Raw genomic sequence first — 11,892 nt, 5'->3', positions numbered from 1 at the left:
TTCATTATCTAAAAGAAAAGAGAACCCTCACCTTGACCCATGGCACTCTCTTAATAAAACTCCAAAAAACTTCGATAATTTCGTTGATTAATATTTATATAATAACTTTATATTTTTTTACATAAATATAAAATAAATGTGTTGTAAACACGGTTGGTTACTAGATATATTTTTATGAAAAACAAAATTTCTTCCTCAATAATAATCAAGGAAGTATAATTTAATTAATTAAAAAAGATGCATAAATTGTGATAACATACTCTAGAGTAAATCTAGAGTTATAATAGATAAATGAAAGAAAATATTATATTATCAATTGATATTATTTCATGTTATCCCATTATTAAAAAGTGCTGTTAGACGTTGAACTTAAATAATAAATTAATTAATTGTCATTAAATTATTATTAATTTAATATTAAATCCATATAGGTTACATGCAAACAAGAGCTTGCATAAGAAAATAATTTTTTTAATAATTAAGTTAAAAAATTTAATTTAATTATATTTTAGTGAAATATTATTATATTTTTGTTAACACCAATAATATAAATACAATTAGTATAAATATAAAAATTATCTTTGCTTAAATGTGAAAAGTTGCTCACACAGATAAGATAAGGATCAGATTTTTTGCTTAAATGTGAAAAGTTGCTCACACAGATAAGATAAGAATCAGATTTTATTGTTATAGTGAACTAAAAATCATGTGATTAATCATCATAAGTAATAATGTGATTATTTGAAAAGTATTTTCTCTTAAATTAAAAAAAATTAAAATAAAAAGATATAAAATTATTTTAAATCAAATCTCTATTCTAAAAAGTCTAAATCCAAATCTTTTTAAAATTTCATTCATCAAATAATTAATAACATGGGTAGTCTTGCTATGAATACAGGTGGATCTTCCCACAATTAAAAAAAAATTATTACTTCAAAAACACACGTCCATATATATAATTCAAATTTCTTTATTGATTATTGTTATAGTATATTTTATATGTATAATAGATGCCTTTATTCCGCTGCAAGTGTTAGACCTTATTGATTTCCTTGATATTCTTTATTTTTTATGATAAAAATTTGGGGCAATTTGAGATAAGGGAAGCCGTTGGGATAAAAATGTCTTATAGAGATCGATATAATTACATTTACCTCGTGCACTAATATGGGAGACCCCATATTTATCCACTCGACCATCCTCATGTGAAAAATATTAAATAAAAATACACAAGTTTAGAAAGATATAATTAAATCATACAATTAATATTTTCTCCTATTAGAATCTGTTTAGATAAATTTCTTTAGAAATATAAAAAAAAAGAAAAAGAAAAAGAAAAAAATGAAATACATTTTTCTATAAGTTAAAAATTAATTTATGGATAAGTTAAAATTAACTTTTAGAGAAGTTAATATGAAAAAACTTCTACAAATACAGAAAATTTTATCTAAAGATGTCCTTAATAATTACACGGAGGATTGCTAAAAGGATATATGTGTATATATATATATATATATATATATATATATATATATATATATATATATTATACAGAAAAAATAGTATATAATGTAATTTTTTTTACATAGACATATAATTATAAATTTTATGAATGAGAAATTTTTTGTTTTTTTATAATTAAATTTGTTAATTTTTAAAAAAATAATTTTAAATATATAATTATATTTTTTTTCTAACCCGCGGTATAAATTATTTACACAAATTAAACTATACTATATATACTAGAGACAGAACTTGAAACATTATATATTTTTTAATCCATGGTTCAGTGGATACGTACGTCGTTATTTAATTAATGATATTTTAGTTTTTGTAGAATATTTCCATGTCTTCCAAATGATAATCTAATAATTTCTATAATAAAAATTTTCTCTTAAACAAAGGCAATCCAATGTAATAAATTGTTTAAATAATTATATATATATATATATATATATATATATATATATATATATATATATATATCAAAAAGTTTAATTGAATCAGATCTCAAATCCTCATCACTATCATTGTAGGTGTTAATCAAGGTTGTTACATATATGCTCCCAATTTACCACCAACAAGGTCTTTAGGGGAGAATCAAACTCAAGTTTATGAATTTATTTCTTATTAATTTAATTAATTTTTGTTATTGTTAGATGTATATTTTTTTCCTTTATAATAAATACATGAATATTTTAAGAGAACAAATGTTACACTCATAATGTAAACTTTTTTTACACAATTATATAATTACTTTTGAACAGTAAATTTGATCACTTTTAAAATAATTATCAATATAATTTTAAAGTGATTTATTATTGGATGAAAACTATTTTACATGAATACATAAGTGTTAAATTCATATTTTTAATATTACAACTATTCATTTAATTAATACTACTTTATAATTTTTATTTCTTTTGTTTAACATATCGTATATGTTATAGTATCTTTTATTTCTCTTGTTGTTCTTATATTTCTATTTATAACGTGTTAATGGAAATATTGTGATCAGATTTCAGGATATCATAATAGGAACGTATGCTTATTTATAGTGTTCGAGAGGTGAATGAAGGCTTATACTGCACAGTAGCATACACCTGTAATTGGAAAGGTACATAACTACGTAAAATACGAGAGCAAACAACGTATAGCTAATTGCTATGTCGTCGTCAAAAGTGTTATTGTTCGTAACAATGTCAATGATGGTGATTGTCACAATGACAATGGCAGCTTCAATTAACTACGCAGAAGCATTAGCAAAGAGCATCTTGTTTTTTGAAGGTCAGAGGTCTGGCAAGTTACCACCTTCTCAACGCATCAAATGGCGGAAAGACTCTGCACTTCATGATGGCTCAGATATTCATGTAATTAAACTCTGTATGCGTGTTTATATTTTCAATATCTAAAGTTATTTTTTTAAAATTTCATAAAAGATCCTTTAAAAAAATGATATGGTTAAAATAACATTATTTTGTTTGTTATATGTAAGACTTTTTTCTGTATAATTTGTTAATTTATTTTTATATGATTTTTTAAATTTTTTATTGCATTTCTTTTATAAAATTACAATATGTTATGCTTTCTCATTGCTCAACTCTTCCTTATATTTACTCTCAGTTGAATACTATGTTATCATGATGTAGTGAATTTTTTCATATATTTTTTAATATCAACTAAATCATCTAACAAGTTGTAACTGAGTATCAAAACTAAACTATTTCAATTATATATTTAAATTCAAACATAGTATTTTCTTATACTTTTAATATCTTAATTATTTCAATTAATATTTTTTTAATCTATCATTTTTAATATATTCAATTTTATTTTTTAAAAAAAATCTTAATTTCAATATTTTTTAAAAGAAATTATCAATAATTAAAAATATTTATATATCATAATATAAATTATTTATCATAAATATAAAATATAATTTATAAGTATAAATATATTTATTAATTACATATTTTAATTATAATATAATTTATGCATTTAAAAATATATATTTTTATCATAAATTTAATTGTACTTATAAAATAAATATTTAGCTCATGCAATGCAAGGGCTAAAATACTAACTATTATATAATTTTTATAGTTGATAAATAATAAAGATATAATAGTTTATGCTTTGAAAATATAATATAGGTTATTCAATAAAAAATTACTTATCATATATAATAAATTTATTAATTTTTATAATAATTAACTATTTTATACTAAATCGTATTAATTGTAAGTTATGGTCAGATGACATTATAAAATTATTTTACTATTTAATATGGGCATTAAATTCAATAATAAATATTATAAATTAATGAAATCAAATTATTTTTTCTCTGGTGAGGATTGACGATGATTAGTACATATTAATTAATTAGATTAAAAATAGTTGGGTGAAAATAGTAAAGGAGTAGAATAATTTTAAGGACAATTCTTAAATTTTGTGAATTAATTCCAGAGATTGATTGATCTTTTAGCTTTTCAATTTTTGATATAAATATTAAATTTCTATTCTCATCCCACCTGTTAAATAGTATGTTTTATTAAATTATTCGAAATTTCAGATGGATATGGTAGGTGGATACTATGACGCTGGCGACAATGTGAAATTCAATTTTCCCATGGCATTCACAATGAGCATGCTAGGTTGGAGTGTCTTAGAATTTGGAGATCTGATGGGTTCAGAGTTGCAAAATGCATTGGAAGCAATCCGGTGGGGAAGTGATTATTTTCTCAAAGCCACAAAATATCCTAATATAGTTGTGGCACAAGTTGGCAATCCCATTGCCGATCACGGTTGTTGGGAGAGGCCAGAAGATATGGACACTCCTCGAACCTCCTACTTTGTTTCTCAGAAAAGGCCAGGTTCAGAACTCTCTGCTGAGATTGCTGCCGCACTTGCAGCATCTTCCATGGCTTTTAGGAAAACTGATCCTCACTATTCCAACTTGCTTCTCATTAAGGCTATGCAGGTACCTACGCTATTAATTATATCAAATGTTCTGCTGCTAGCTAATAATGTTTATCTCCCTATGTTATGTTTAGGTATTTGACTTTGCAAATAAATATCGTGGATCTTATAATAACAGCGTCGGTGCGGGAGCATGCCCCTTCTACTGTGATATTAGTGGCTACATGGTACTAGAATTTTCAAGCTCATAATTTTTGCAGTGAGATCCAAATTATTATTATTATTAATGCACAAAATTGATCAGGATGAGTTGATTTGGGGAGCAGCATGGTTGTATAAAGCCAGTAATAGGCCCAATTATCGGGATTTTGTGAAAGCAAACATCCAATCCATTGGCAATCTTGATGAATTTGGATGGGACTGCAAGCATGCTGGCATAAATGTGCTTGTTTCGCAGGTTACTAATCTTTCAACCACACTTTTATTTTTTACATTTTGATTTAAAACAATCATTAATTCTGGTATATCTAAAAATTGGTAACTTAATAGTTTTTTCATATCTCATTTAATCCTTCCAATCTTGGCAGTGGGCGATGGCTGATGCATCCAGTAGAGATCTTTTCATTCCTAATGCAGATAAATTTATATGCTCGTTGTTGCCGAGTTCGCCCACCAAATCTGTCTCGTACTCTAAAGGTGTATTAGTTTATATGACTTGGAGTTTTTCTTTAAATATATTCGGGAAATTTTTTCAATTAAAGGCTTAACAATGCTTATAATTTCAATAAGTAATAACATACGTGCTAAGAATAGGAAATTAAATATTATATTTGGTTAAAATAAATTAAATGCAGCATGTACTCACTTCATATACTTTCTGACTGATTCAGTCCAATAAAAACTGAGTGGTGATTAGGTGGACTTCTATTCAAACCTGGAGGATGTAACCTACAACACACAACAGCTCTGTCATTTCTTTTAATTGTTTATGCACGTTACATGCAATCTGCGAAGAAAACAGTAACATGTGGGAATGAAGTTGCCGACCCAGCTAGGCTCATAAATCTTGCAAAAAGTCAGGTATGCATGCAATTGCATTGCAGCAGGGCAATTGATCATAAATAAATCCTGATTGAAGGGTAAAAGTATAAGCATGTGCATTAATTAATTTTTTGAATGATATGGATCTTGCAAATTTGTAGGTGGATTACATATTGGGAAAGAACCCACTAGGAATGTCATACATGGTAGGGTATGGGGGCAAGTACCCTGAGAAGATACACCACCGAGGTTCAACTTTACCATCTGTGGATATGCACCCACAACATATCCAGTGTCGTGAGGGAGACCAATATTTCAAATCAGAAAAACCCAATCCTAACATCCTAACAGGGGCTGTGGTTGGAGGACCTGCGGAAGATGATTCTTTTCAGGATTCGCGCTATAATGCTGGTCAATCAGAGCCAACAACATACGTCAATGCTCCTTTTGTTGGTCTTTTGGCTTACTTCAACAAGCCTACTATTAGTTAGTTTTACTCTTAGCCTTACCAATTACTATCAATAATTACTTTTAAATTGTATGCAAAATTATTATTCATTTAATAAATTTTCTATTAGATTGATCAAATTCAATATCCATAAAAATTATTAAACAAACAAATATAACCACTCAAGCAATGGATCATCATTTCCTGGATTGTTAGAACAGTAAAATCATGTGCATACAAAAACTATAGCGTCCATATTCACTCATAGAGTCTTCCAATCATAACTTATCAAAATATATTAGTTTATTGACTTTTCTTTTTAAAATAATTATTTTAAAATAATTCAAATAATAATTTGTAAATTATTTTACAGCATTAAACTCTTTACGTAATTGTAATCTGAGCATTATTATTTAAAATACAATATACATAAATGGTGACCAACCATTCAACCTTATTATAAACGCTCTTCATTTCGTTGGTTGGGTCACCTTTATTTCTGATGTTAGTGTTTTTGTTTTTTTTTTTTTCCTAATCATGACGTTAGCTTTCTCCTTTGATAAAGGCTTATTTTCTTTCTTATCACTTTGGCAGTTGAGGGCATTATCGTTTTTTTTCGTTAAGCATTATTGTTTTTTATTCATTGTTTTCTAGCCTTCTAATTAATTGCCTTTTGAGTTTTCTATTTCAGCTGTTTGTAATCTTGCAATTGCTTCATCTCCTCCGATAATTGAAACAAATTTGCTCACTCCAATAATAAGGATAATGATATTTTAAAAATTAATAAGGATAAAATTAAAAAATAAATAATGAAATTTTTATTAAAAATTCATCAATGATGCAGTAAAAAATATTAAGTGATATATATATATAGACACACACACATTGCGTGAAAGCACTTGTAAAAAAAATACATTGAAAGTAATGCACGAGAGTATAAATAAAACATACCTTATAAAATTGAGCGGTGTGGAAGTTGTTAATATTTGATATGTGTCTTTATTTGGTAGGAATAAAATAAATTTAAAATCTCCAAATTAATCATCTGCAAGAAATTATAAAATAGAGAAATAAAAATTAACTAAAAACTAAGCAGTTATAAATTCTGTTTTTTTATTTACAATAAAAAAGCTATTTATTTTACTTAAAAGAAAATTTTTATCATCCATAATCATCATACTAAACTCAAACTATTATTTCTGGTAAAGAATATTTGATCTAGAAAAAAGTTATTTGTTTCATTAAATTACAATGTTTAATCATCATCTAAATTACTACTACTAAGTAGAACGTTTTAATAATAATTAATAATTTGGTAAAAAAAATTAATAATAATGTTAATATATAGCTTTTTATTTTCTTTCTGCGAAGAATCACTTTATATATAATCTTAAAAAATAATCTAATGCAAACATGACAGTGTCCAGAATGCCCGCTCCGTACAGATTGACTGTTTATCTCTCTCTTCAACAGTTTAAAATCAACTGATTGTGCTCTTCCCTCGCAGGCATCATCTCTTTCTGTTCTCCTAATTCTCAATTTCATCCTTGGGAATTAGGATTTCCTTTAGAAAAGAAATAAAAGTGTCTGGAATGAAGATAAATAAAAGAGAGTATAAAGAAAATGGAAAGTAAAGTTGTTTGTTTAAAGTGAAATAGAGTTAAAAAAAATACATGAAAGTTTTAAATTAAAAGTGGTGTAGTTGATAATAAAAAAAAATTAAGTATTTTTACGATTCTAATTTTTACTCATATATGAGTTTTATTTTACTTTCACAGATTATATGCTGGACTTCTGTTATAAAAAAAAAATACACAATCAAATATGTCAACACGTTAGATTTTGCCAACAACATTTTGCTAACTCCAATTCGATTTCCTAACACCATATTCAATTTTGGTCACATATTCCATTTTGTTATCAATAAATTAAATCAATTATGCATGCAGACACATATTTGATTATACATGCACCAAACATGAGATAAGCGCAATTTTGGAAATCAATCGAAGTCAAGAGGTTCTTGTAGACTTTCACCGCATTTTACCTCATTTTTGGAGTGAAATTGAAATGCGTTAGGCCGTTCATTTTTAAACAAGTTTCATTGATGATTTCTCGCCTACCAAACACATGAAAGTCCTACTTTCCACTCATTTGATTGGCACCCTCACTTTTCATCCTATTCTTGCACTCGTTACTAACACATACTTAGTTTAGTGGGAAAAAAGAGAGAAAAAAACAAAATAAAATTTCACGGCCTAGATTTTATGTCGGGTGGCTAGCTAGCGAAAGTGATGATGTGGCACACTTGCAAATTGCCAAATTGAATGGCTAAAATGTTGCGTGAGCAGCCTCTGTAAACGAACTACCTAGTGGCTTCTTGGATCCTATCCCATATGATATGCTCTAGCTGTAATTATTTAGTTGAAAGGGAACGAAGGATTCAAAACAAACCATAATTGATCCCTTCAGGCCTCCACTGTCATACAAACTGACTTCAAACACCATTCTTCTATCTCTATCCTTTAATAGGAGATAACATAGAGGAGAGGAAGGGAAATAAATTCCAATCCAAATGCAAAAAGGTTGCATTGCAAACCCCATGACTAGCAAGAAAATCAACTAAACTGTTACGAATATGGGAAACCGAAACTACCAACTTCTTTTAAGAATATCCAACACCTCCAACAAGAGCATACTCGAGCCACTAATTAACTAAGAACATCTTAATTCACTAATTAAGAATATCTCGACGGTCAAATCACATTGATAATCATATCTCTTTGAAGATTGCAAATGATGATAAACCACTAATTAACTCATCAAAGAACAAGAAATCCGCTGATAGTCAAATCATTGCATGTTCAAGAAAAACAAAATTGCACCATATTAAAAATTGAAAATGTTAAATGTTCCGAATAATTATTTTAAGGACTAACAAAATATAGTAACTAACAAAATACTACCCAAAAAAATAATAGAGGAAAATATATTGTTTATACGTATATTAAAAACTAAACATTAAAGGAAAATACACTGTTTATACGTATATAAAAATTAAAATGCTATTCAAATAAAAAATAACAAAAAAAGGTTTTTTTATTATAAAAATAATTTTGCTTACGAGTTTTCTGCTTACACCCAAGGACGTAGAGAAAGATACACTTTTTTACCATTTAAAACAAAATATAAATCTTCGTTATTATTTTAAGGACTTAATATTATCTATTTAATAAATTCGAAGAATAATAATTAGGTAAATTCATTCTTGACAAATGCAAATATACAAAGGGGATAAATTTCTTAAAATTAGGAAACTTAGGCGGAGAAATGACTGCCTCAAACGGATGATTTTAATTTTATAAGAAAATTTTTATTGAAATTAAAATTGATTGATTTGGATTTCAATATCCCTAAACCCACCAACCCAATTTGTGCCCACCCAAGGAAAGGGGTATATCATTACAAAGGGGTGGACAAAATGTAACACTGGTGGATCAGCAATAGGAAACTCGGGGGTTGCGAGATGTGGTGGGAATTTTATAAACTACTATTTCCTTGGATGCTTCACTGAAAATTTGAAGCAATGACATTCATTTTTTTAAAACATCTTTTCAACAATTAGTATTTTTTTATTATTTTTTTTCTTTCTATCACATCATATCATTTATAATATTTGTATTTTTTTCTATTTTATCACTCTTTGTACATGTAAAATAGGATTTGAGTGAAAAAATATATTTTTTCAGAAATTTGGGTATTAAAAATTCTGTTTTCGCTGAATTTTGGTGATAGAAATAACAAAACAAAAAAAAAAGTTGAAGTAAATTTTGCTTGGAATGCGACTCGGCTTTAGTGTGGTTCAAGCTTTCAAGAATTGTGACTTGGTCCCTTGGAGCTTAAGAAATAGGTGGTTTAATTGTATAGCTTTCACAAAGAATATGAGATTTGTCACTGAACACATATTTAGAGAGGACAATACTTGTACATATATTAGTAGAACTCCCTTCCCGCTTTTATTGCTACAACAAGTCTTTTAAACTATAGGTTTAAATTGTTTGCTTTCACATGGATTTGGTTTATGTTTAACCTCTTCCTTTAATAATATATTTCTTTGGCCTGCAGTGTTGCTTGTGAAGTAGCAACTAGGCTGCCAACCTATTGAAATCATTGGTGCTACTAACTAGTATTGTCTCTTTTTGACTAATAAAAAAATTGTGTCCACCCATAGTTTGCATTATTGATCGGGAAACAATACGGTTAGATTCGTCTGGCCAAAAATGAGTTAACATGTCCCGTCTCACACTTTATATATGGGTTGAAACGGATAATCAATCCCATTTTTGGTTGAATTGGCGGGTTCTATCAAAACTAAAATATTAAAAAATAATAATAAATATATGTTAATTGATTTTTATTAATTTTATCTTTTATGAATATTGAATAATAAATACTTATTAAAAAATATTGAATGTATTATCTTAAATTTTAAATAATAATTTATCTATACAGCAAAAATTAATAATATATGTATAAAATATTAAAATAAATATACTTTTTTTTCATAATAAGTTAAAAGTAGATTAAATTAGTTTGTTTAGTTCTCTAATTTTTTTAAATCAATTTAATCTAGTCTTTCAATTTAAATAATAAGAAATCACACTATCTAACAGTTCAAAACTATTATTAAGTAATTTTAAATCACTACAATATGTACATTTTAAAATAAATAAATCAATTTTAAAAATTAGAGGATCAAATTAAAAAAAAAAACTAAATGATCAACTTGAATCAATTTTAAAAATTAAAGAATTAAATTAAATCTAAATAATAAATTAGAAGATTAGAAAATTAATTTAAACTTAAAAATATCTTCACTGAAAACATGTTTTCATTGATTACAAACTTATTTTTGTTGGATAATTAATTCTATATATATGTTATTCCCTCTCTCTCATTATTGGAAATGTACTTCCGAAAATATTACCATTGTTGTTGTCTGCTAACAAAAATTGCAAATTGCCAAATTGATTTTGGTCAAATTTCGGTTGCCTGGGCAGCCATTGTAATTTGCGAGACCGTTTATCTTGGCTACTGGCTTCTTCGATCCACTCCACACTCATACTAACTCAATTTTGTCGGCAGAGTAAGTTTCCCTCTCAAACACTTTCTCTTGTTACATTTATTATAATAATAAGTTTCTATTATATATAATTTGTAGTCGTAGATAACCATGCATCAAATTACCAGCATATACTAAGAGAGTCTATTTCCTAATTACCTTGACCAAAGTAATTGGACGTAAATTGTCATGTTTATTCTCGTTAAGGGCTTCTTCGTTTCTTTCTCAACTGCCATTTCATCTCACGAACATTTGAAGCGCATTAATTAAAAATGTGACCTTCCAACTTCCAAAACATAATCTGAAAAAGAAAATGGTTTAGCCCGCGTCAACTCAAATTGTACTAAATTAATTTCAGCCTTGAATTTAAAAGAGAGATGAATTTCAGGCTAATGTCGTCCGCTGCGTCAATTCACATTGTACTGGATAAATTTGAGCCTTTTATTTAATTTGCCGCAATATCTTCTGCTGTTCACGAATCTATCCCTTGCTATGATTATTTATATAGTTAGTGAGCAAGAATTATTTTAGCCTTTTATTGAATAACATGAGAGTGTAATACATAAAAAGATTATTTGCAACAGCAAATATTGATGATAATGAATCAGATTATCACACACTCAAGTTGAATATGAAATGTAATGTTGCACTCAATTTAGGCTGAGAAAGTGACACCACTTGCATGGCAGTCATAGTTAATCTTTAAATTAAGGGGAACCGAGAACCCCACTGGTCCCAATTATTGGAGCGATGAATAGAAAAGTCAGGTACTTGTTGTATGAGACTCATCATAAAAACCGAACTTGTTAGTTTGGACCACGTTTCCAAAACCCAAAATTATTCCTTTCCCTAAAATATCATC

General features: G+C 27.3%; 1 protein-coding gene across 1 annotated transcript; it reads left to right on the top strand.

Moving 5' to 3' along the window:
* The first annotated feature begins 4,071 nt into the window (after positions 1-4,071).
* On the top strand, positions 4,072-6,081 carry LOC100808442 (endoglucanase 8). Its single transcript, XM_014764799.2, has 6 exons — positions 4,072-4,480; positions 4,554-4,646; positions 4,724-4,876; positions 5,007-5,115; positions 5,336-5,499; positions 5,622-6,081. The coding sequence occupies exons 1-6, from the start codon at positions 4,073-4,075 to the stop codon at positions 5,949-5,951; spliced, it is 1,257 nt and encodes a 418-aa protein (XP_014620285.1). The 5' UTR covers position 4,072; the 3' UTR covers positions 5,952-6,081.
* The last annotated feature ends 5,811 nt before the right edge of the window (positions 6,082-11,892 follow it).

The sequence above is a fragment of the Glycine max genome, chromosome 12 (assembly GCF_000004515.6).
Source record: "Glycine max cultivar Williams 82 chromosome 12, Glycine_max_v4.0, whole genome shotgun sequence".
Taxonomy (NCBI): domain Eukaryota; kingdom Viridiplantae; phylum Streptophyta; class Magnoliopsida; order Fabales; family Fabaceae; genus Glycine; species Glycine max.
The sequence above is the reverse complement of the archived record's forward strand: the minus strand, read 5'-3'. Positions and strand labels throughout refer to the sequence as shown.